Source organism: Aotus nancymaae, unplaced genomic scaffold (assembly GCF_030222135.1).
Source record: "Aotus nancymaae isolate 86718 unplaced genomic scaffold, 86718_ANA_hifiasm-v0.15.2.pri h1tg000019l, whole genome shotgun sequence".
Taxonomy (NCBI): Eukaryota; Metazoa; Chordata; class Mammalia; order Primates; family Aotidae; genus Aotus; species Aotus nancymaae.
In genome coordinates this window covers 670511-694669 of record NW_026988431.1, presented here as the reverse complement: position 1 = coordinate 694669, position 24159 = coordinate 670511, and the positions used below count along the sequence as shown (strand labels likewise).

General features: G+C 35.5%; 1 protein-coding gene across 50 annotated transcripts in view; it reads right to left on the bottom strand.

The window, feature by feature from the left end:
• The window catches only part of CLASP2 (cytoplasmic linker associated protein 2), a 239241-nt gene that overhangs the window by 79446 nt on the left and 135636 nt on the right, over positions 1 to 24159 (bottom strand). For 18 of the 50 annotated variants that reach the window (XM_021666448.2, XM_021666452.2, XM_064378527.1 and 15 more), the window contains 7 exons: positions 22382 to 22552; positions 19512 to 19619; positions 14332 to 14394; positions 13288 to 13394; positions 11583 to 11606; positions 10034 to 10278; positions 7707 to 7770 (listed from right to left, as the gene is read on the bottom strand). In XM_021666448.2, coding sequence (XP_021522123.1) covers positions 7707 to 7770; positions 10034 to 10278; positions 11583 to 11606; positions 13288 to 13394; positions 14332 to 14394; positions 19512 to 19619; positions 22382 to 22552 — 782 coding nt within the window. The remainder of the gene's footprint in view (positions 1 to 7706; positions 7771 to 10033; positions 10279 to 11582; positions 11607 to 13287; positions 13395 to 14331; positions 14395 to 19511; positions 19620 to 22381; positions 22553 to 24159) is intronic. The other 32 variants (XM_064378530.1, XM_012435488.3, XM_064378535.1 and 29 more) reach the window with 3 other exon arrangements.

The following is a 24159-nucleotide window of genomic DNA, read 5'->3' as shown; positions in this document are numbered from 1 at the left end:
TTATGGATGAGGAAACAGGGAATCAAAGAATAATATGACTTGCCCAGTGTTTCACAGATGGTTAATAGCTAGGCCAGGACTTAAGGCTAGGTCACTTGGTTTTCAGCTGTGCTCTATTCACTCTATTGCCAGATGACTTACCTCATCTACTTTACTGTCATTCAACATGAAATTCTCCATTGACTCTTCCCTCAATTTGATTTCCTCTGTACCTATCCTTCTAATCATCATCTCTCCAAGAAAGAAGTGATCTCATTCATTTTAAGGCTAATCTATTTTATATTCTTGCTCTCTTACTTTATTCTTTTATTCTCTACTTAAATCCTTTGCTTACAGTTGCAGATGTCATCCCAAGAAATTCTCCTTCTGCTTCCATTCTATTGCTCCCACCAATTACTTTCTAATCATGATGTATAATAGCTTCTTCATTAAGTTTGGGATATTTGGCCATTCTGTAACTTGACACTGCTTTCCTTTTGTTTCCCTTCTTTCTAGTTGCTAGGAATTCTCCTTTTGCATGTCTTCATCATGATTCTGTTTTCATCACAAGTATGGCCTACTTGACACAGTCTCTCTGATCTATCTGATGAGGCCTCAGAACCTCTAGAACAGCTTTTTCCTGGCCTTCTCCAAATCTGTTTACCATACCATTACTGAAAGCACCAAGTCTTTCTGACCTCAGGTCTGGATTTCTGTAGTAGCCTGACATTAGTTTTGTATTTCCTGTATACCAGTGGTCAATAAACCATTTCTGTAACAGGCCAGATAGTAAATATTCTAGGGCTTTGCAAGCCATGTGGTCTCTATTGCAACTACTCAACTTTGCTATTTAGCACAGCCATAGACACCACATAAACAAATAAGCATAGCTGTGTGCCAATATAACTTTATTCAAAAGACAGGCAGCAGGAAAGATGTGGTCTGCAGGCTGTGGTTTGTCAACTCATGTTTCTTTGTCACCATCAGACTGTGATATCACTCTGGATGGAAACAAAACCCTTTAATGTCCCTGCGCTGTCTATAACGTCTAAAATACTTAGACAAGTTTCTAACTCCAGATTGATCTTGGGTTATCTGGCAACACAAACTCCTTATCCTTGAACACATCTCATACACTCACACTGATTTTCTAACACATCCCCGCTCCATTCATTTACACACAGTATGTGACTCCCTATAGAATTTACCACTCAAGTCCTGGTCAAAAAGCTTCTTGGACTGCAAGTCAGGGCCACCGATCTTCCTGGCTTAGAACTCATAGAGGGACTAGCTATTTACGGTGCTATTTAGGGTGCTATTTAGCTTTTCTGTATTTATGTTATCTTCCCATTTCCAACACATACCATTTGAAAATAAAGACTATATTTTTATAGTCTTGTGTGCACCAATTAGAACTAGACCAAGCTTAAAAGTTATCAGAGGCTGAGAACCCAATAAAAAGTTGATTAATAAAATCAAGTGAAATTTATCCTCTAATTGGCAGCCAACCCTTTTTCTTCAATGCAAGGAAAGACCTTCCCCTTATCCTAGCCAACATTAACTTCTTTTTATTTCCTATAAACTTTCTAGTACCTCCCACTTCTTTTTCTGGACTCAGGCTAGCTACTTTCAATAAGCCCTTTATTCTCACACTGACATATCCAAAGCTTATTTCTGTTAAAGATGTGAGATGCCATTTTCTTCAAGAAGATTTCTCTGAGTTTCCTAAGTAGAAATTTTGTTTTGTTATATAAAATGTGAGTAACTAAATAAAAATGTGGACATGTTATTTGCTGTACCCTAGATAAGGAACTGTACTATTTTTAAAATTTTGTTACTGTTTTTGAGACAAGACAGAGTTTTGCTCTATCACCTAGTCTGCAGTGCAGTGGCACAATCATGGCTCACCACAGTCTCAAACTTCTGGGCTCAAGCAATCTTCCCACCTCAGCCTCCTGCGTAGGTAGAACTACAGGCATGCACCATCATGTCCAGTTAATTTTTTTTAGTTTTGTAGAGATGGGGTCTACCTTTGCTGCCCAGGTTGGTCTTGGACTCCTGGCCTCAAGCAATCCTCCCACCTCAGTCTCCCAAAGTGCTAGGATTACAGACATGAGCCATGTGTCTGGCCTGTACTATTATTTTTAAAAAATGCTTATATCCTATCAATGGTACTAAATGATCATATGCACATACACACACGTGCACATGCACATACATACACACACACACACACACACACACACACACACACACAGAGCTGACCCCTGAACTACATGCTTCTAAACTGTGTGGGTCCATTTATACGTGGATTTTCTTCCACCTCTGCCACCCCTGAGACAGCAAGACCAATCCCTCCTCTTCCTTCTTAGCCTACTGAAGGTGAAGATGACAATAATGAAGCTCTCTATGGTGATCCATTCCCCCTAATAATTAGTAAGCAAATATATTTTTTCTTCCTTATGATTTTAATAACATTTTATTTTCTTTCTGAGATGGAGTCTCACTCTATCACCCAGGCTGGAGTGCACTGGTGCAATCTCAGCTCACTGCAACCTCTGCCTCCCAGGTTCAAGTGATTCTCCTGCCTCAGACTTCTGTGTAGCTGGGATTACGGGCTGGCGCCACCAAGCCCAACTAATTTTTTTGTATTTTTAGTAAAGATGAGGTTTCACCATGTTGGCCAGGCTGGTCTCAAACTCCTGACCTCAGGTGATCCACCCATCTCAGCTCCCAAAGTGCTGGAATTACAGATTGTGAGCCACCACACCTGGCTAATAACACTTTATTTTCTCTAGTTTAAGAATATAGTATATAATACATATAATAAAAAATATATGTTAATTGACTGTTTATGTTATTGGCAAGGTTTCTGGTCAACACTAGGCTATTAGTAGTTATGTTTTGGGGAGTTAAAAATTATATGCAGGTTTCTGGTTGCACAGGGGTCTGTGTCCCTCCCTGACCTCCTCATTGTTCAAGGGTCAACTGTACTTACATATACATACATATATACATATCCATCTTCATTCGTTATCCATATCCAAAATTTATTGAAAATTATATACAAAAATTCTTACTTGATTGTCCTACCAAAAAGGGTTCTTGTCAGATGTTAATATGCTCCCATTTCCTTATCTATGATTAAAGGACAAAGTAGAAAGTGGCTATGCTAATATAATACTAGTGATACACATTTTCTTTCAGAAGACAAAGATGAGAATTACCACTCCATAATCTACTCTGTTTGCTTTAATGGCATGACATTAATAAAATGTCATTTGTGGGAAGACGGGGGCTAAATTTTTTTTTAATTGTGAAACTTCGGAATCTTTAAAATAATTCAATGGAAGTAATTTTCAATAGAATCAATTTATTATCCCACATATCTCATAAATATAATTTGTTGGAAAATAATTAAAATATTCGAATTATTACAATTGAGGCAGACTTTTCTTAAACTCCCTTATATCTTAGGTGTGCCAGTCATCAAATATAGAACAGAAGAACATAATCAAATTAGATTAATTAGTAGATTAAAAAGCACATCTCCAAACAGAATGATAGTTTGCATAACTGCAAATAGCATTTCGTGGATTGCAAAGGTTCCAACACTGCATGAACTCTTCGGGAGAGAAAATAGAGAAAAAGGGTTAATTTCACAGTCATGCAGTAAAGTTAGGTTTCCAACAAATATTGAACCAACTTACTCTCTATTGAGAGTTCCAACACAGGGGACAGCATGCAAAAAGAAAAAAAGAAAAAAAAGAAAAACACACAAATTAGTCGCCATCAATGCAAAGTTCCTGTATGGAAGAAAAACACTTAGAAAATAAAAGTGACAAATGTTTTTCAAAGTTTTATGAAAAACTCAAAATAGTTTTTAAAACAAGACTTAAATGAATTGTATGGGAGAAGAACATATGATTTTGTTTCTGTTGCACTTCCTTGCCAGCAAAATTAAGAAAACTAAAGACAAAAACTCTTCTTTTCCAGACCCTACCAATCTTTGAGGCCAAACATGTGAAAAAAATCCAACACACACTCCCACTTCTGAATAGGGCCAACATTTGGTTCCAAAGCATAGTATCTAGAACTTTTTTTCTTTTCTTTTCTCTTTTTTTCGTCCACTCAGAAGCAACATTTTCACAGTTAAAATATTTCTGTGAAGGCTTGAAACAATAACTATTGTTTGGAAGTAAAAGTAATTATACTATACTTTTTATTTTCCCTAGGTAAGATGTGTGTTATGGTCTCCTGATCCAAAGACTGCAGACTGGTGAGCTGTCTAGAATGTCTGCCAGGAGAGTCAACTGTGCCTCATTTTAGTAGCCACAGACTGAATTCCTACCCTAGTTGTCCAAGACTCCAGAGTATGATTCAAGAGGTAGTGTTACAAATACCATAACATGCCAATTCAAAGCATGCACCATGGTGAAGGTAGTTCTTTCCAGAGTCAAATGCCAGAAATATATGGGATAGTTTTTGGCAACTCATACTGCTTGCATTTGAGGGGGAAAAAATGGGTCCAGAGCAGTCAAAATAAAAATCTGCCTCAAACTCCTTAATTAAAAATCTGCCTCAAACTCCTTAATTTAAAAAACTTATTTGATTTTTTCAAAACTTATATGATACTTGGTATGTTCTAAGGGTTTACATATATTAACTCATTTAATCTTCATCACAATCTTATGAGGCAGATATTACTATTAACTGTTTTACAGACTAATAATAATTAAGGCACATACTGCTAACAAATTGGAGGTAGAATCTGAACCCAAGCAATCTAGCTCCACTATCCATACTTGTTATTTTAAATTCTCCCTCACATTGCTTAAGTAATCCTTCCAAAAGGTACATCTTCTCTACCAGTTTAAAACCCTCAGTGACTGGTCAAGATAGTGTCCTCAAGATAATGTCCAAACAAATTTTACAGTACAACATTTGTTGTACTGCTTCATTTATAAAAATATAAAAAGGCTTTACATTATACATTTGCTGATTTATGGTCTAAATTATTGTCTTAGATGTGTTGTGGGTTAATTACTTACTTCTATATGGGTATATAAAGTAAAAATAGTTCATTTATCAAATTATAGACATCAAATAATTTCAGCTTCCAAGGGTATCGGTTCCTGAACATATGTTTCTATTTTAGTATCAATAACAAAGGGTTGATCATATACGACAAACTATGATTTGCAAGCTATTTCTAGTTCTTACATTTTAAAAAATGACTTTAAAAGCAATCAGAAGGCTATTCAGTGACACATGAAAATTATATAAACACATGGCCAGGCACGGTGGCTCATGCCTGTCATCACAGCACTTTGGGGGGTCAAGATGAACAGATCACTGGAGGCCAGGAGTTGAAGACCAGCTTGGCCAACATGGTGAGAACCTGTTTCTACTAAAATACAAAAAATTAGCAGAGTGTGGTGGCACAGGACGGTAATCCCAGCTACTTAGGAGGCTGAGGCATAAGAATTGCTTGAACCCAGAAGGCGGAAGTTGCAGTGAGCTGAGATCATGCCACTCCATCACTCAGCCTGGGTGACAGAGACCCTGTGTCCAAAAAAAAAAAAGTGTATAGACACACACACAACCCCTCACATTTTAATGTTCATAAATAAAGTTTTACTGCAACCCAGCACATACATTTGTTTACTTATTGCCTGTTATGGGTGCCTTCATGCTATAATGGCATAACTGAGTAGCTGGGACAGACACTATTATGGTCTGCAAAGCCACATTATTTATAGAAAATAGTGGCTGACTCCGATATATTAGAACAAAGTTGCATTCAGAAAGATGTTAAAAAAAAAGTTGCTTGATTCTGAAGATGGAACTGTTGGTCTAAAAATACATTTTAAAAAGGGAGGGGCGCAGCTGCTATTTTTAAAATATCAGAATACAATGCAAAAACTAACATTTTTAACTCAACACAGGATGGTGACATGTCTAGTCTATCCTTAATGAATTACATTATTGACAGAGCCTCTGATGGACAATCAATAGCCAAACAAAGACATGAAAATCTTCCCATTACATTTGTCTTCACAGAACTGACTAACAAAGAAAAACCAAAACCAAACAAACAAACCAGATGGGTAGATAAGAATTTTATGCTGCTATAAAGCCCTAAGAAGAGAAATCCTAGGGAAAATAGCAGCTGGTTCTCCATAACTATTAAGAGAGGTCAAACATTTGTGCCCAGTTAAGTTCCTATACCAATGTTAAACTTAGCTCTTCCTATTTGATCTTTTAAAAAAATGTTTCTCTTTATTACTGTATATCATGGCAGCCAACCAAATTGCATTATTGCCTTAACAAAAAGTCAAAAACTGACTTCAAGAAATAATCTAGTTTTGGTCTTATATCTTCCAGTAGCAGGAATTATTGAAGATGCTTAATAACTTTATATTTCAAAGTTGAATAGATTGTTAATTTAAATGTTTAATAAAACAAGTTCACCCAAATAACTTTCTTGTCCTTTGGCTTATATGGTCAACCAAAAATATCAAAAGTTAATCTGTTCAGGATTTATAGAAATTTTTACATTAAAGCAAGACTTACAGCTGTAATCAGTGACAGCAATATCAATATAGAATGGTTTAGTTATCTACATGTTCAATTATAAGATACAAACTTTACCAAATGTATTTTCTTCTTTGTCCTTTAATGGGATATTTAATCCTCAAATAAATATAACTTCTGATCGAATAATATTTGAAAATATTGTTTTAAAGTATAAGCAATTTATTTAAATAATTAAGTATAACCCCCACTGGATTTAAATCTTTAGCTGGATTTTAGTTTATGTACAAAGTGGGATTTCAGTATCTTTAAGGAGTGTTGTAAGTAGTGAAAATACTAAAAATAGAAAAAAATGGGGAGGAAATGAGATGTACAACAATGAAGTGAAGACAATAAAAAGAAACAGTAAAGTGAAATTCATTGATAGTTTTCTTATCATTTCCTTGCCACATCTCCCTCTCACTTAGTTAGAAAACCTCCTGTAGACATTTGGCATCCTAAGCGAAGATTTTACCAGTGTCAAACACATTGCTGGAAATGGAATATGTGACCACAGTTTTATAACAGTACTATGTATCAAGGTAAACCAAAATTTCACAGTACACATGCAGATTACATACAAGTATTTAATTAAATATGTTTTAATCAACATTAAAAATTGAACAAAGTTCTGAAAATTTTTATGGACTATTTCAATGTATGAAATGTCTCATATTACTACCAAACTATGGCTAGAACCACATTTTGTGCCTTTGTGTTAACTAATGACAATTCTTTTCTAAAAAGTTATTATTTCAAAATAAGAATATATTTACATTAATGCTATAATTAATCACAGAAGAAAACAGAATAAAATGTTAGAAACTTTTTAAATTTACCCCAATTATGTCTTTTACAAACACTAAAACATTCACAGAAACACAAAATACACACCCTGACTAAATTATATAAGTTGAAACTGTATCTTCTTTAATTTTCAGTCTTAGACCATCTATCATTGGAGAAGCTCAAATGGTTACCAGAGATTAATTTCTAAATTATGTATGATACCAAACACTTAATTTTAATTATGTTTGAAAATATTACTGCCATTTTGGGACAATAAAATAAAAATGGCTTACAGTTTTCTGCTTTGACAAAATACAAATGATACCCTGTAGAAATAAGTAATCTTAAATACTAAAACATACCTTGCCATGAGGATCAGCAAACATTCTTGTGAAAATTTCACATAATCTTTTCAGTTCAACTCGACTGCCAAAATAATATAGCAGTTAATTAATATCTTGCTCTAGCAAGAAGTCATATAAAAGTAACTTTACATATAATTCAGTTTCTTTAAAAAAAAAAAACAAAAAACGGTTAGGTTGGGCACAATGGCTCATGCCTACAATCCTAGCATTCTGGGCAGCTAAGGCTGGAGGATCACTTGAGCCCAGGAGTTCGAGACCAGCCTGGGCAAGATGGCTAGACTCTGTATCTATAAATTTTTTTGTTTTATATCAGCTGGGAATGGCCAAGCATGGTGGCTAATGCCTGAAATCTCAGCATTTGGAAGGTCGAGGTGGGTGCATCACTGGTCAGGAGTTCAAGATCAGCCTGGCTAACATGGTGAAACCCTGTCTCTACTAAAAATATAAAAAATACTGGGCATGGTGGCTCACGCCAGTAATCCCAGCACTTTGGGAGGCCAAGGCGGGCAAATCACAAGGTCAGGAGATTGAGACCATCCCGGTCAACATGGTGAAACCCTGTCTCTACAAAAATTAGGTGGGAATGGTGGTGTGTGCCTTAGTCCCAGCTACTTGGGAGGCTGAGGCAGGAGAATCGCTCTAGGAGGGGGACGTTGCAGTGAGCCAAGATTGCGCCACTGCACTTCAGCCTGGAGACAGAGCGAGACTCCTTCTCAAAAAAAAAAAAAAAAAAAAAAAAATTAGCTGGGTGTGGTGGTCCACACCTATAATCCCAGCTACTTGGGAGGCTGAGGCAGGAGAACTGCTTGAACCCAGGAGGCAGAGGTTGCAGTGAGTTGTGATTGTCCTACTGTGCACCAGCTTGGGCAACAGGGTAAGACTCCATCTCAACAACAACAACAAAAAAGCAAATCAGCTGGGTGTGGTGGTGTAAGCCTGTAGTCCCAGCTACTTGGGAGGCTGAAGTGGGAGGATTGTTTCAGCCCAGGAATTCAAGGCAGCAATGAACTATGATTGTGCCACTGTACTCCATCCTGAGTGACAGAGATCTGATCTCTTAAAAAACAGTAACAACAACAATGAAATCGTTAAAAGAAAATCAGCCCTAAAAATTGAGAAATTTGTGGGATTTACTAGTCAGGGCTAAATACAAAGTTACCAAATATCACAATTGTTCTGTTGTAACCCACACTATCTTAAAGGTTAAAAGTTATGAAGAGAAATACCATTATCGTTCATTAACAGAGTATGACAGGGGAAATTTTACATATGGCATCCCCAACACATGAATTTTATCCTTTTAAATGTTAAGACTTTTCTTAAATGTTGCTACTTACAGGCTAAAAGCATTCTAAACTATGTTTACTCCCTTGCCATTTAAAATGATACACGAAATCTAATAACTTAATCTTGATGGGCTGGGAACAATATTATGATGTGGATCTCAGTGATTCATGAAGTGTGATATGCACACATGAAAACATATTTAGGTAATACAGAAACATTTATTTTAAAGTATATAGTTCTAATAGTTCCTAAAATAAATACACAGCAAGTAAGTACATCAAACTCTCATTTCACAGGTATCAAGTCACGAAGTAACCTTGTATATTCCACTATGCTCAAACCTATGAAATACCTGAAGCTAGGTTCTCAAAGGGGTCAACTATAAAGGTTTAAAATATTACACAGACAAGGACAATGAAGAAAGCAGGGGGAAGAAAGCTAATGCCACTAATAAAGGAAACAAAATCCCAAATCCAAAACATTAACAAGTATCTGTTCTTAGAGAAATTCATTCCAATTCAACTTTGTATTACACTAAAATTCACATATTACATGCACACCAAGAATATATCTTCATTTCCAAATAAACATAAACATTCTTCCTCTCATTGAAAAACTTACCAGGAATAAATTTTTATAAACCAGTCAGTTGTATCACTATTTATTCACACATGGAAATTAAATTTAAAATGTTACTTATTTTAATATAAGTAATTATTAAAATAATCAAAAAATAATTTAATCAAAAATTTTTAATTAATTAAAAAAATAAGTACCATTTTAAATTTAATTTCCATGTGTGAATAAAAAGTTTCCTTTTAAAATGTTCTGTTAAATAGAACAAATACATTATTTTTTTAATGCAAATGAAAGTATAGATGGTCCTAAAAGACTAAACCTTTGGAAAGACACTTGGATGCAACCATATGAATTCAGGACAAGTCTGTTTCTATACCAGTATCTCTAAAGTGTTATAGAAACAAAGTAAAATCAGAAAGTGCTAATCTGATAGTAAAATCATTTTAAGACAATCTTACCTTAGTGTTCTCTGATTTTTCAGTAAGTTCTGCAGACCTAGGAGACCTTCCTTCCTTTCTGACCAATTGGAACTAGCACATCTGTTGAGGACTTCTGCCACATCTTCTGTCTGCCTCATATATGTAGGAATACTACCATTTCGAGAACTATAGGAGCGTTCTGAACAAGCACTAGATGCATCACTGTTGGCATCATCATCTGAATGCATTCCATATGATTCATATCTTCTTCGAGCTGGTTTTTTCTGTTTTACATAAAGAATCTCATTAGCAATAGTCAAAAGAATATACTGGTATTTCACAATTTCTACTGACCACAAAAGGACTGATTTTTGTTTTAAAATCAGTGCAAAGCATGCTCCTAATCATTGTAATAACAAAATGTCAGTATTTAGTTTTTCTTCAGAAAACAAGTTTTAGAAGTTAGTAGAAGGTGACATATTCTTTAACTATGGGAAGTGGTAGAAGCAGAATAAGATTATATGGAAGTTCAGATATGTAAAGTGGAAAGTGCTAAAAAATGTGGGTTTTTCCTTTCCTCCTTTCATGGAAAACCAAGAACTACTAGAATGTAAATGAATAGAAACTATACTAGAAATCTGAGTTGGTAAAAAGAAAGTATTACATCTTTTTAAAGAAAGTATAATGGATCAGAAAAACATTTTCCATGTATAAAGCTCCATTTTTTTCTTTCTACCTTTTCTTTATTCTCCTTTTACCTCCACTACCACTTCTCTTGCCACTATTCCTTCCCTTGTACTCAGCCCTCATGTCTCCTAGAGAAATAAAATACAAAGAATGATGAAAAGCTACTTAGTCTGCTACTATTTTAAGGAGGCAAACTCCTTGAGAGCCCTCCATGCTTTTCTCAATGTATCTATATTGTTTACTTCAATAAATATAAGAAATCATATTCAGATTCCTTTGATTTCTTTACATCTAAATCTTATTCGTTCAATATGTAACTACCAGTTATACCTTGCATATTTCAAGTGAAATGAGAGAGAATAAATAATTTATTTAAGACTTCCTTAAAAGAGTTGGAAACAAATCTTTATGTTATCTGATATTTGAATTTTGGCTGATTAGTGGTGAAGATATCTATAAAACAGATTAAACACAATAGTTCCAGGTGGCAATAAGTTCTCCAAAATCTAAAATCCAAAAAAAAATTATTTAAAGTTAATTCAATATAGTGTTAAGAGATGTTTCCATCACCAAAAACCTCATATTGATTTAGAGACGCCAACTTAATTTTGAACGGTAATGTTTCCTGTGTTGGGCTCTAGGATCACTTTTGTTATAGATGTCAGTGTGAATGACCTCATTTCATTTGGATGAAATAGTCAAGCTGAAAGAACCAGCACCTCCAGAGGACATTATTCAAGCAGTCTCTCTTTCTTGATAACCATATTTACAGAAAAATAGATGTCTAAGGAGTTTATTATTTCTACTTTAATTTTTAATAGAAGACCATCATTTGTTAAATTGATGAAAGAAAAAAAAAGTTATGGTATCATAAGATGTCAGAAAATAGCAATGTCTATACCTTAGTCCGTATGTCTCCTAAGAGCTGAGAGCAGTAAATTTTTAAAGAGAAAAATTGAAAATAATGAAGAACATATTGCTAAACAGCACAGTGAAGTAGGCATTAACAATGCCTATAAACATTACGTTTTTTTAAACACATAGGTACAAAGAACTGCTTATTAGCAGGCTATATCTTTAATCTTGTCAATATTCTTTAGTTCAAAGAGAAATATTGATGCTACAAAAATATTCCCATAACCAGTTTTCTCAAAGAAACCTAAATGTTCTTCCTAGTTGGATCCTTTTGTCACTTCCAACGTTAAATTTATTTCTATGATTTTCTCCAGCACAAATTAGGCTTACGAGCTGGAAAGTTTTTTCCTAAAAATTGGTAGTTGTAACTGGAACTTCTGTGCTCTGTAAGTAATTGAAGTATTTGGAATCAGATTATTGGGAGTCAAACTTTAGCCTTGATAGTTAAACATTCCTCATATAGTTCAAACACACCATCTCAGTGTTCTAAGTAATAGTTCAAGAATAACCCGATCAATGTATAACATTTATGTAAGCAGAATTTAACTGGTAAATTATCCAATTAAAAAAACCCAGAAAACATGATTTGAGATACAGGGATGAGGAATAGTAAATCTAAAACATCTGACTAATTTCATATCATGAGAACAAGATTCGATCAATATATCCCATGCTAAGGAGAATAAAGTCCCCACTTAATTATATTAATTTATAAAAAATAATCCAGTGTTGAGGTAATGGGAAAAATTCGGCACAATGAAATGGTTAGAGCAGAACTACACATGTGATAGTCAATAAATTATAGCTATTACCAACAAATATTTTTAAAAACTTGCTTTTTCAAATCTGTGGCAAACATTGTACTATATCAACACTAGTTAAGATAGGATCTTCAATTTTAAGAAGCATATATTCTTTTTTTTAATTTCAAAACAAAGATGAGGTCTTTTATAAGTTCTAGGCAAGAAACTGAGTAAATGTTTCTCAAACATAGGATTAATATAACTGGAAAGAGGAAATGATACTCAATTGACGTGGGAAATTAGCCAAAGCTAATTACATACATTTTTTTAAATGCTACTTTTTACATAATTTTAAGTGAGAAAAACAACAATGATATATGTATAGCAATCCTCTGACAAGCTATCACGGATCTATAGAATGTGTTTTTAAATCTCAGTTTAATGTGTCAGACATAAAGAATCATGAATTATATCTAACTATAAGATATGATTATGTCTTAATCATAATTTACCTTGAGGTTGTACTTTTAGTTCAAAAAACACAATTAAAAGACTAAACAAAATCCCACCTCAAACTAAAATAATCCCTAAATACCAATGCTTCAGCTAGCCTTAAAATTACATGCTTTTAAGTTCACATATTTAAATACTAATTTATCTACCCTTTCCTTAAATATACTATAGTGTATAAAGCACATTATCATATTAAAGACATCTATATTTATACTTCTGACAACTCATCAGTAATACTGGCCCTGGTATAAAATTCTGATTAATAAAGATCAAGAATTAATTATATTGTTCTGCTTTATACACTGCCCACATTTTATCTTTAGATTTAATCACTGATTTCTCCCCATCCCCTTTCCCACATGGGTGGACTGGCTTACTCATTCAATAGTTTCATAATTGGGACATCTGTAATGATAAGAAAATGAAGAAGAGTACCAAGGCATCTGCTACTGCCTCCTCCACATCAGAACCTGTGTTCAAGACTCGCATGGCACTAACAGAAGACGACAGTCGACTTGATTGGCTGATCCCATAACCCGGACCTAATTAATCAAAAGAAGGAAAACAGCTTTGAAGGAGTCATAAATATAACAGGGTCAGGTTGGGAAACTTTAAGACCCTTACGGGGGAAGGAAAAAAAACCAATGGGGCAAAGCATTTTAAAAGCAATATTGTATTTTCTGGGCACATTTAGTTTTTGGCAAAATAAAAGGGTAAAGGCAATTAAAATTACTGACAATGTGTGAAAAATAAAAAACAGTTGCTATTTATTTATGACCACAAGGTAGAAGAAAACATGGCTTGCAGATTAAGGGCTTCCAAGTCTATAGCCCTGTAATCCAGCTCTATCAGTTCAGGCAAATCTCATCCACATGGCTGAACCACAGAGTAACCAGGAACAAAGATCAATCCTCAACCAATAGTGGTTAGGGAGATCAATGAAGCCACACTAGGAATTTACAAGGAAAATAAGCTCTAATTATTATCTCCTCTACTTCCAGATAAGTTGGTTTTATTCTACAACTAAGAGAGCTCCATTCGATAGCTGTTAAGTGTCTACTATGTGCCCGATATTCTGAGGTATACAGAGACAAACCAGAGATGAATTCTATCCCCCTCAACTGCTTTCTATACCATCATTTACAATTAAAACACTTCATCCACCATTTTGGTTTTTTTTTTTTTAAACATATATACAAAGATGAGAACATAAAACAATTCTATATTTAAAAATGACATAACAGGTTATAAAAAAAAAATGTCCATATACCAGTGAGAAAAATGCTCAATGCAGTTGCTAATGGGGAAAATGCTGCTTGGGAGAAAAGAAAAAAAAAAAAAAGGTTTATCCTCCAACAAATTAAATTTAAACAATAAAAAGAAATCAATTTTAAAACATGAATATTATTTAATGGAAACTGAAAAGGATGAAATCTGAGATGAACGCCAGATGATAGTGAAAATGTACTCATCCTTCACCTGAGGCCCCATACACATCGGGGGCGTAGAGGGCACCAGTTGATCTGGAATGGTGTCTGGAGGCTGGAATAACAGGACCATACAAACCTCATCTATTACCACAGAAACAAGGAATAGTGGCAGCACTACTGTCAGGCAAGGAGAGTTAGTTAACACTGGTGTTATTCTTTATAGTTAATGATAAGAGTATTGCCAAATAGGGCAATGGAACGTTAGCATTGCACCATCATTCCTGACACAAAAACACATCTTACACCTAAGTGGACAGACAGGCCTACAGGAGACAAAAGAAGTATTCAAATGGAAGGAAATGTTGAAAGTACAAGCATGAAACAAAAAAAACGAACATTATAGTTTAAAAAAAAAACCACTATGGTAACTAGTAACTAATAAAATCTTATCTCCTTTAATTCTGACATCCAATGAGGTAGTAAATTACTATTCAATTTTACAGATAGTGCTATGGTCTAACTGACTGACCCTCCCCAACACCCCCTTCATTCACATATAGAAATTTTAATCCTCAAGGTGATGATATTAGGAGATAGATGAGGCCTTTAAGAGGCAATTTGCCCTCATAACTGGGATTAGTGTCCTTATAAAAGAGAACCCAGAAAGCTAGCTAGCCCCTAGTAACATATGAGAACACAATGAGAAGCCATCATCTGTGAACAAAGGAATGGGTCCTCATCTGAGAGATACCAAATTTGCTGGTTCTTTGATATTAGACTTCCTAGTCTCCCAAACGATGACGAATAAATTTCTGTCAGTTAAAAGTACACAATCTTTGTTATTTTGTTACAGTAGCCTGAACAAACTAAGACAGATGGGGAAGCTAAAGCCTAGAGAGAGATTAATTTGATTATAGCCACACTAGTAAGTGATACACTTCAATATCGGTGCTTTTTCAATTCTTCTGCCCTTAAACAGTAGATGTACCACCTTAACATTGTTCAAAAGTTAATACACCTCATTTTGTTAACATTAACATTTTCCATAATGGTTCACAGAATATAAATTCTGCATTCAGTAGATTATTGAAATATCAAGGCACATTTGAATATAAAAAATATTAATTTAACTAAAATGCAGAAATTTGTGAAATATTGCTCTAAAATCTAAATTTAGCATATTTTGCATAATACCATAAAGTCAACTTTTCTCTTACATACAGAAATGAACAGCCAAAAAATGTATTTTAATATTTAATAAAATATATTACTTTAATTTAAAAAGTTATTCTTCCTCAGATATATCAGAGCAGTTAAAATACTTTTAACATGAGTCACTCTTTTGTTTGCTACAGGACAGCCTTAATAAACAGGAAAATTATCAAAAAGATTGAAAGAAATGAAGATTAAACAAAGACAATACTGCACAAAATGTTTAGCCCTGCCTGAAAGGTGACTGGTCTAAGTAGTAATATAAACTAAAATACATTATTAGTTTTAATTTGACCTAACAGAAATAATTTCTAAAATGATGAAGAGGAGTTGAACAAGTTTAGAAATGTCTAGTGGACAAAAATCTTTGAAACATTTTACGGAATCAATAGTTATCTGTGAATGACAATAACAGGTAAGAGGCACCACTGTGTTTGAAATAAAGTAAGCCTTTAAAGAAATCTTGGTTACAGAAATAAATGGAAACTAAAGATGCAAGTTCCAGAGAAGCTAAGCTTTGCTCAGCTATGATTTATTTCTGATGCTTTAGGTTCCTCACACTAAACTTGTAATACAAATAAATATGTAATAAGCTATGTGATTCACCTGCTGAATAACAATAGCCAGGCATAAGCAACAATAAGATTCCACCAAAGAAACAAGTAATAGAAAAGACCAAAGAATGTAGGCAGGCCAGGCACGGTGGCTCATGCCTGCAATCCCAGCACTTTGGGAGGATGAGGTGGGTAGATCATGAGGTCAAGAGTTCGAGACTAGCCTGGCCAAGATAGTGAAACCCTGTCTCTACTAATAACACAAAAATTAGCCAGGCATGGTGGCGGGCGCCTGTAATTCCAGCCACTCAGGAGACTGAGGCAGGAGAATCACTTGAACCTGGGAGGCGGAGTTAGCAGTGAGCAGAGATCACGCCACTGCACTCTAGCCTGGGCGACAGAGCAAGAGTCTGTCTCAAAAAAAAAAAAAAAAAAAAAAAAAAAAGCAAAATTAAGGCCAGGCGCAGTGGCTCATGCTTGTAATCCCAGCACTTTGGGAGGCCGAGACGGGTGGATCACCTGAGGTCGGGAGATCGAGACCAGCCTGACCAACATGGTGAAACCCCATCAGAAAACAAAAAAAAAAGAATGTAGGCAAATGTAGCAGAGAATGGGAATAGCAAGAACAACTTAATCTCTGGGAATGCTACCTTTCATCTCTGCAAAATAAACAGGGCTAATCTGCTGCCTTTGCTATGCAGTACCCATATGTAAATAAAAAGGCTATAAAAAAGCCAATTCTACCAAAACTATGACTAAAAGACCCCAGAAGGCTAGCTAGCTCCTTCTAACATTTGAGAACACAATGAGAAGACATCATTTATGAACAAAGGAATAGGTCCTCATCAGACATCAAATTTGCTGGTTCTTTAATCTTAGACTTCCTAGTCTCCCAAACCATGGCGAATATATTTCTGTCATTTAAAAGTACATAATTTATGGTATTTTGCAGTAGCCTGCACAGATGACAACAGTCATCTTCAGCGCAAATAGCAACTTCCATGAGAATCAGGAAAACTCTTTCCTTTAGTAACAAAATTTAAGTAATTTTAAATTGTCAAATGGAACCTTTGAGATGAATCTAGAATATTAATGACTAGACAAAATATTTCTTTAAGAACTGGCATATTAAACAATGTTTACTTTTACAGTAATTAGTAGTGTATTATGAATTCCCTCTAATCTCTAACTACTGTACAGGTTTACAAAGTACAGAAACACATGTTGGTTTCTTCTTGATATATTTTTGAATAACCTGCAATATCAACATTATATAAATGCAACATTATATAAAGAAAGAAATCTTAGATCCTTGCCACTGAAGTGTAATTAAATGGTTTCTAGAGTATGTGATTAGAGCTTCAGCGGGAAGAGGCAGAGTGGTAATGGCAACAGTGGTATTTTTCATTTATGAGTCTCCAAAACAATCCCTTGTTTTACAGATAAGGAAACTCAGGCATAGAAAGGTCATATAGCTGGGGAATGAACCGAAGCCATGTGACCTGACAACATACTTTTCATTTTTTTTTTGAGATGAAGTTTCACTCTTGTTGCCCAGGCTGGAGTGCAATGGCACCATCTCGGCTCACTGCAACCTCCGCCTCTTGGGTTCAAGTGATTCTCCTGCCTCAGGCTCCCAAGTAGCTGGGATTACAGGCATGCACCGCCACGCCAGGCTAATTTTATATTTGTAGTAGTGATAGGATTTCTCCATGTTGGTCAGGCTGGTCTCGAACTCCTGACCTCAGGTGATCCACCCACCTCAGCCTCCCAAAGTGCTGCGATTACAGGCATGAGCCACTGCGTCCAGCCTACAACATACATTCTTAAACCACCACACACCCAGTCCAATTCCCTCAGCTCCTAAAAGTGGCATGATTATTTTATACACATGTGGGATTTCTTTAAATGTATATCCATGAGGATGCACCATGTATACATGTGTGCGCAGCACACACATACAGGTATTCTACAGACAAACTATTGCACATGAACTAAAAATATCTCTGACAAAGTACCTGTCACACAGCCTTAGTGATTCGTAACAGTTCTTTTTACTTTGGCACCTCCTCGCAGAGGGAAAAGAAAGAGGGAAACTCTCTGGCAACTGGGGCTGGAACATAAATAAGGGCTGAGCATATTCCTGTGGCTCTAGCTTTAATGGGGTTTTCTAAGTCAGTACAGGAAAGCCTAGTTTATTTGAGCCAAATGGTCCAGAGAACGAGAAATTAACCACTAGAAATTCTTGGCCAGGTGCGATGGCTCACGCCTGTAATCCTGGCACTTTGGGAGACCGAGGCAGGTGGATCACCTGAGGTGAGGAGTTCGAGACCAGCCTGGTCCAACATGGTGAAACTCTGTCTCTACTAAAAATAAAAAAATTAGCTAGGTGTGGTGGCAGATGCCTATAATCCCAGCTACTTGGGAGGCTGAGGCAAGAGAATGAATCCCTTGACCCTGGGAGGCAGAGGTTGCAATGAGCTGAGATTGTGCCACTGCACTCCAGGCTGGGCAACAGAGCAAGACTCCATCTCAAAAAAAGAAAAAAGAAAGAAAAAGAAAAAGAAATTCTGTACTACCATACATATCTGAGGAAATAGGAATTCCAATGGACAAGTAGAACTACGTTCTCCCTGAGCATTCCAGAGTCTGAAGAGCAACCTTCTAAATGTTACAGTAAACTGTACTGTGTTAAAGCAAAAAATCTGAAATGGTTACAGGCTTGTGCATATAAACAAAGTACTAGTTAAAATGCTGAAGGATCATGCAGAAATTCTAAGGATTCTCAATGTACATACAAAACTGTACTTCTCCAGTTATCCTTATAATACTGAAGGTTTAAAAAATCATTTAAGATTTTTGCAATTGAAGTAAATATGGTATTACTATCAGCTACAATACAATATAATCGGGACAAACAAGTTTTACAGCAGTGACATACAAAAGCAGTAGCTCATAGGAAATGACTGTTAAACTATAAAATACTATAAAAATGTTAATCCCTCCCATTAATAAGTAGTTCATATATTATTTTGTGGCATTCTTTTTAGTAACCTAAGTTAAATGATCTAAGTTGAAATGTTAACATTTCCAATGAAAAAGACAAAAGTATTTATCAAACTAGTTCACATTTCACTTGAGATTATATATTTAAATATCTTTAAATTTGTAGGTTTACTTGTTAAGAAAAATCTAGACTTCAATATTCCGAAGTTTAAATGTGTGACATTACTTGATTATGAAGGTAATCTGTTAATACAATGACTAACATATTCATTTCAGACACGTAAATCAAGTCAAAGGAATTTCCCAAACATATAATTTCCTTTCCTCAAAATGACAGAAAAGGGGTAGGGAGAAAGATCTGTCGACAAAGAAAGCTAAATCTCAGGTATGCTGAAGTTATCAGATAGTGATAACATAAGGGATAAGCAATGCACACAACACCTGCTCAAATACGTACCGAGGGGCTGAAAAGAGCGAACAGGACTTGTGTCCCTGCTGCTCTCCCGACTAGCTTCCCGGCTGCATCCTTGACTCACACTTGGTCGAGGAATACGACTGCTTCGGGCTGGTGTGAAGCCACAGCAGCATAGTAAGGGAGAAAACAGAACAGAGTTTGCATCTTAAAAATTTTTTTTTCTTTCTTAAAAACTGATCCGTAACTTAATTTTTTCTAAGGTTGAGAAGAAATTACTTTTGCTGAAGCATTACCAGGAATATAGTTAAATTCTTAAATATGGTCCTCTAGTCTGTATGAAATTAGAAAGGTAAATAGTATTTTGCTAAACTAAAAAGTCTGCAAATAAAAAGATTTAACATACTGTACAATAGTGTAAAACTCAATTTTTCTCTTTGTTCACTGAATTATAGAGGCTTCTATCACTTTTGGTATCTTAGGTTAAAATCTTATTTTTAATAGACAGAAAACTGTATACTTATCAAATATTAATCTAAAGTAAAATACCCGTTCTAAAGTTCTTAGTTCAAGATAAAGAGGAAAAAATGCCAGGTGCAGTGGCTCATTCCTATAATTCCAGCAACCTGGGTGGGTGAGAAGGGAGGATTGCTTGAGGCCAAGAGATCAAGATCAGCCTGGGCAACATAGTGAGACCCTGTCTCACTACAAAAAAATACAAAAACTAGCTGGGCATGGTGGCACATGCCTGCTGGCACATGCCTGAGCTACTTAGGAAGATGAGGTAGGAGAATTGCTTGAGCCCAGGAGGTCAAGGCCACAGCAAACTATGAGTATTCACTGCACTCCAGACTGGGTAACAGAGTGAGACCCTGTCTCTAAAACAAACAGAAACAAAAGAGGAAAAAATAAGCCAATGCTTTCAATTCCCATTCTTTTTCTCACCTCCTCACAAATGAAAAACCCACAAATACAGAAAGAAATAAACAATAAACAGGGGTGAAGAGTAACTAAAGGTGAAGTAGAGAAATTTAAAATAATGTATGGAAAACAAAAAGAAGTGAATTAGTTAGATAAAAACTTCAGAGGCTTATTGGCCCAATACCAGGCTCAGCATAAATGAAAAAGTGCTAGGAACAGTAATTCAAAATCTGTAGGCTTAAAAGAAATCTGTGCCATCTACTGAATAAAGACATTCTGAGACAAGTAAGGTTTCAAAAAGCTTCACTCCTACACAAAATTTCTAAGGAATTTATTTGAGAATGTGTATGAGCAAAGCAAAAGAGCAAAGGAAGAGAAAGAGGATCCAGGAGGTAGTGCATTCAAACCAGGAAAGCAGCAAATGAGAATCTCAAGAAGATAGCTGAGCAAGAGGCTTGGACAGCAACTAAACCAGAGAGTACTATAAAGAAAATCTGGAAAAAATAAGGAACTGCATATTTCCCTTCAGCAGTACTGAAGGGAAAGCAATACTAAAGGATATGAGAAGTGCACATTATTCTTAGTCACTTTCTATATACAAAGCAAATGAAAATGTGGTAAAACTGTAAATAACTGATAGGAGACTGCAAGAAAAGAGAATTCGTCTCTTTATAACAGGAACATTCTCCTTCAAGTGGTCCCTAACACTCAACACTCAGCGTACCTTTGGGAAGAAAAGGGTTCATAGTACACTATGTGTCTTGGCTGCAAACAACATTCATTTACTCGCAACACAGTATATGTTATTTATAGCTTTTTATCTTTTAAAGCCAACTTATGGAAGAAGGACATAAGACTTGCTTGTGGATATAGAAGAAAATGTATGTGTAAACTTTAATAATGTAAAAGTTGATAACTCTAATAGAGTGGAAGGTGAAGGGAAAAGTATGGAAGTTGAGCTTCCGATTGAGGTTGATGAAACAAGAAACACATATATGAGTATTTTCTTTAAATATGAGAATATTTTTTAAAGTTACATAAGTAATCTTTAAAACAGTAAAAAAGTTATTAAAAATAAATTGGAATAATTAGGGACCTTTTGCTCTGGAAATGACGGATCAAGTAGCAGCTATCCTAAGGACAAAGTCAGTAACATGGTTGATAAAGCAAAAAAGAAGGAAGGGAGAGTGTGAGAAAGGGAAAATAGAGAGATTCTGGGTTCATGACAGCAATGTTAATCAATCCTGAAGGCTGTACAATCTTCGCACCGTTAGTTAGAAGAACCAATAAATCCACTTTTATTGTTTAAGCCGGCCTACTGTCATTTCTATTACCTGAAATTGTAAGTAACCTAATCAATACACAGAGAAAATATTAAAGTATTTGAATAGGACTGAACTATAACATGAATGTCAAATATACAAGCAACTGGGTATGTATGTGTATATGTAATAAATATGTTATAAATTCCATAATAACCTTTTCCTTTAAAATATTAGCTATATTTTTCAAAGCTCCTGTAAGTTACAGGGTTTTTTTGTTTGTTTGTTTTAGGGCTTTTTTTTTTTAAAGACTGAGTCTCTATTGCCCAGGCTGGAGTGCAGTGGTACGATCGTGACTCACTGCAGCCTCCTACCCCCGGGTTGAAGTGATTCTCCTGCCTCAGCCACCCAAGAGCTGGTATTACAGGCAGGTACCACCATGCCTGGCTAATATTTCTATTTTTAGTAGACATGGGGTTTGACCATGTTGGCCAGGCTGGTCTCAAACTCCTGACCTCAAGTGATCTGCCCTGCCTCAGCCTCCCAAAGTGCTGGGATTACAGGCGTTAGCCACCATACCAGGCCCTGAATTATACGTTTAAGATACCTAATTCAACTCATGACCTATTCTTCAATTGTTGAATTTGTAACTATCTTATTCCAAAGTTTTCAATGCTGCCAAAGCCTGAGGGAAAAAAAAAAGTCACATGTCTCACATGAAAAAAATCTTACCCACTGAAAGCCTAGATGGACTAGCCTCTCTGCTACAGCCCTGGCTCCGTGGTATCTTGCTTCTTTTTTGTGCTGAGGCTGAATTGACCAGGACTCTTTGAACACCAGAGCTCACAGTGGACAGGGCTGTTGTAGTCAGAACTCTTCCTGGAGACCCGGACCGGCTACCAGCTGAACACCAAACACACATACAAATGTTAAGATGTGAACTCCAAGAGAATTTGCTGAAAGGATAAAAATTCAAGAAATACTGATAATAAAGAGAAAACTGTGATAGTATGGCAGGTTCTAAGTTCAAAGGAAATAGACCAAGGAAGATTTAAATATAATTATAACCTGGAAAAAAAAGGTATACTACATATATGAGCACTGAATGGTAAATCACCTAAAATATACTTTCAGTTTGGGGAGTATAAGACACTATGTTTAATAAGGACAACATTATTCTAATTTTTAGAACACAATGGTATACAAGATTTCCAAAGGAGTCACTTATCTGACAATACATGGCTATCATGTTCAATGTCAATAAGCCATATACAGTCATGTGTCACTTCACAATGGGATACATTCTGAGAAATGTGTTGTTGGGAGATTTTATCATTGTGTGAACATCATAGAGTGTACTTTCACAAATCTAGATGGTTCAGCCTACTCCAGACCTAGGTTATATGCTATATAGCTTATTGCTCAGAGGCTACAAATCCTATAAAGTATGCCATTAACAATACTGTTAGCAACTGTTAACACAATGGTAAATATTTGTGTATCTAAAAACATCTAAACATAGAAAAGGTACAGTAAAAATACAGTATTATAATTTTTTAAAACTTTATTTCAATAGTTTTTGGGTAGAGGTGGTGTATGGTTATAAGGATAACTTCTCTAGCGGTTATTTCTAAGATTTTGGTGCACCTGTCACCCAAGCAAGGTACACTGTACCCAATATGTAGTCTTTTATGCCTTACCTCCTTCCCAGTATTATAATTTTATGGGACCACTGTCACATATGTGATCATTGATTAAACGTGGTTATGCAGAACATGACTGTATTTAAAGAAAAATCCCAGTAATTCTATCACTATTTTTTTTTTAAGTATATAATAATGATAATCTGTTTCATTTTAAAGCAGTTTACCTGCTGAGATTTCTCTGAATGGGTATAGCAAAGCTATCTGTCTTACTGTTGGACATAATTTTTAACTTAACAAAATTAAATTTTATTTATTTAATTTATTATTATTATTTCTTGAGACTGAGTCTTGCTTTGCTGCCCAGCTGGAGTGCAGTGGTGCGATTTTGGCTCAATGAAACCTCTGTCTCCTGGGTTCAAGCGATTCTCCTGCCTCAGCCTCCCGAGTAACTGGGATTACAGGCATGGGCTACCATGCTTGGCTAAATATTTTTGTATTTTTAGTAGAGACAGGGTTTCACCAAGTTGGCCAAGCTGGTCTCGAACTCCTGACTTCAGGCAATCCACCCACCTCAGCCTCCCAAAGTGCTGAGATTACAGGCTTGAGCCACTGCTCCTGGCCACCAAATTAAATTTTAAATGCTGATAAAATTGGGCCAGCTGAAAAAGAAACTTGTTTTTTGCTATTTGTCTTCAAATAGCAATGAGCTCTTGGGTGGTGACATTCTGGGTTAAGGAAGTACTAAGGGTTGAAGAGGAGTAAGGACAAACATCAAATAAGTCAGATCCTTTTCTTTCTTTTTTATTTTTTTTCTTTCCACGAGATGGAGTCTTACTCAGTCACCCAGGCTACAGTGCAATAACG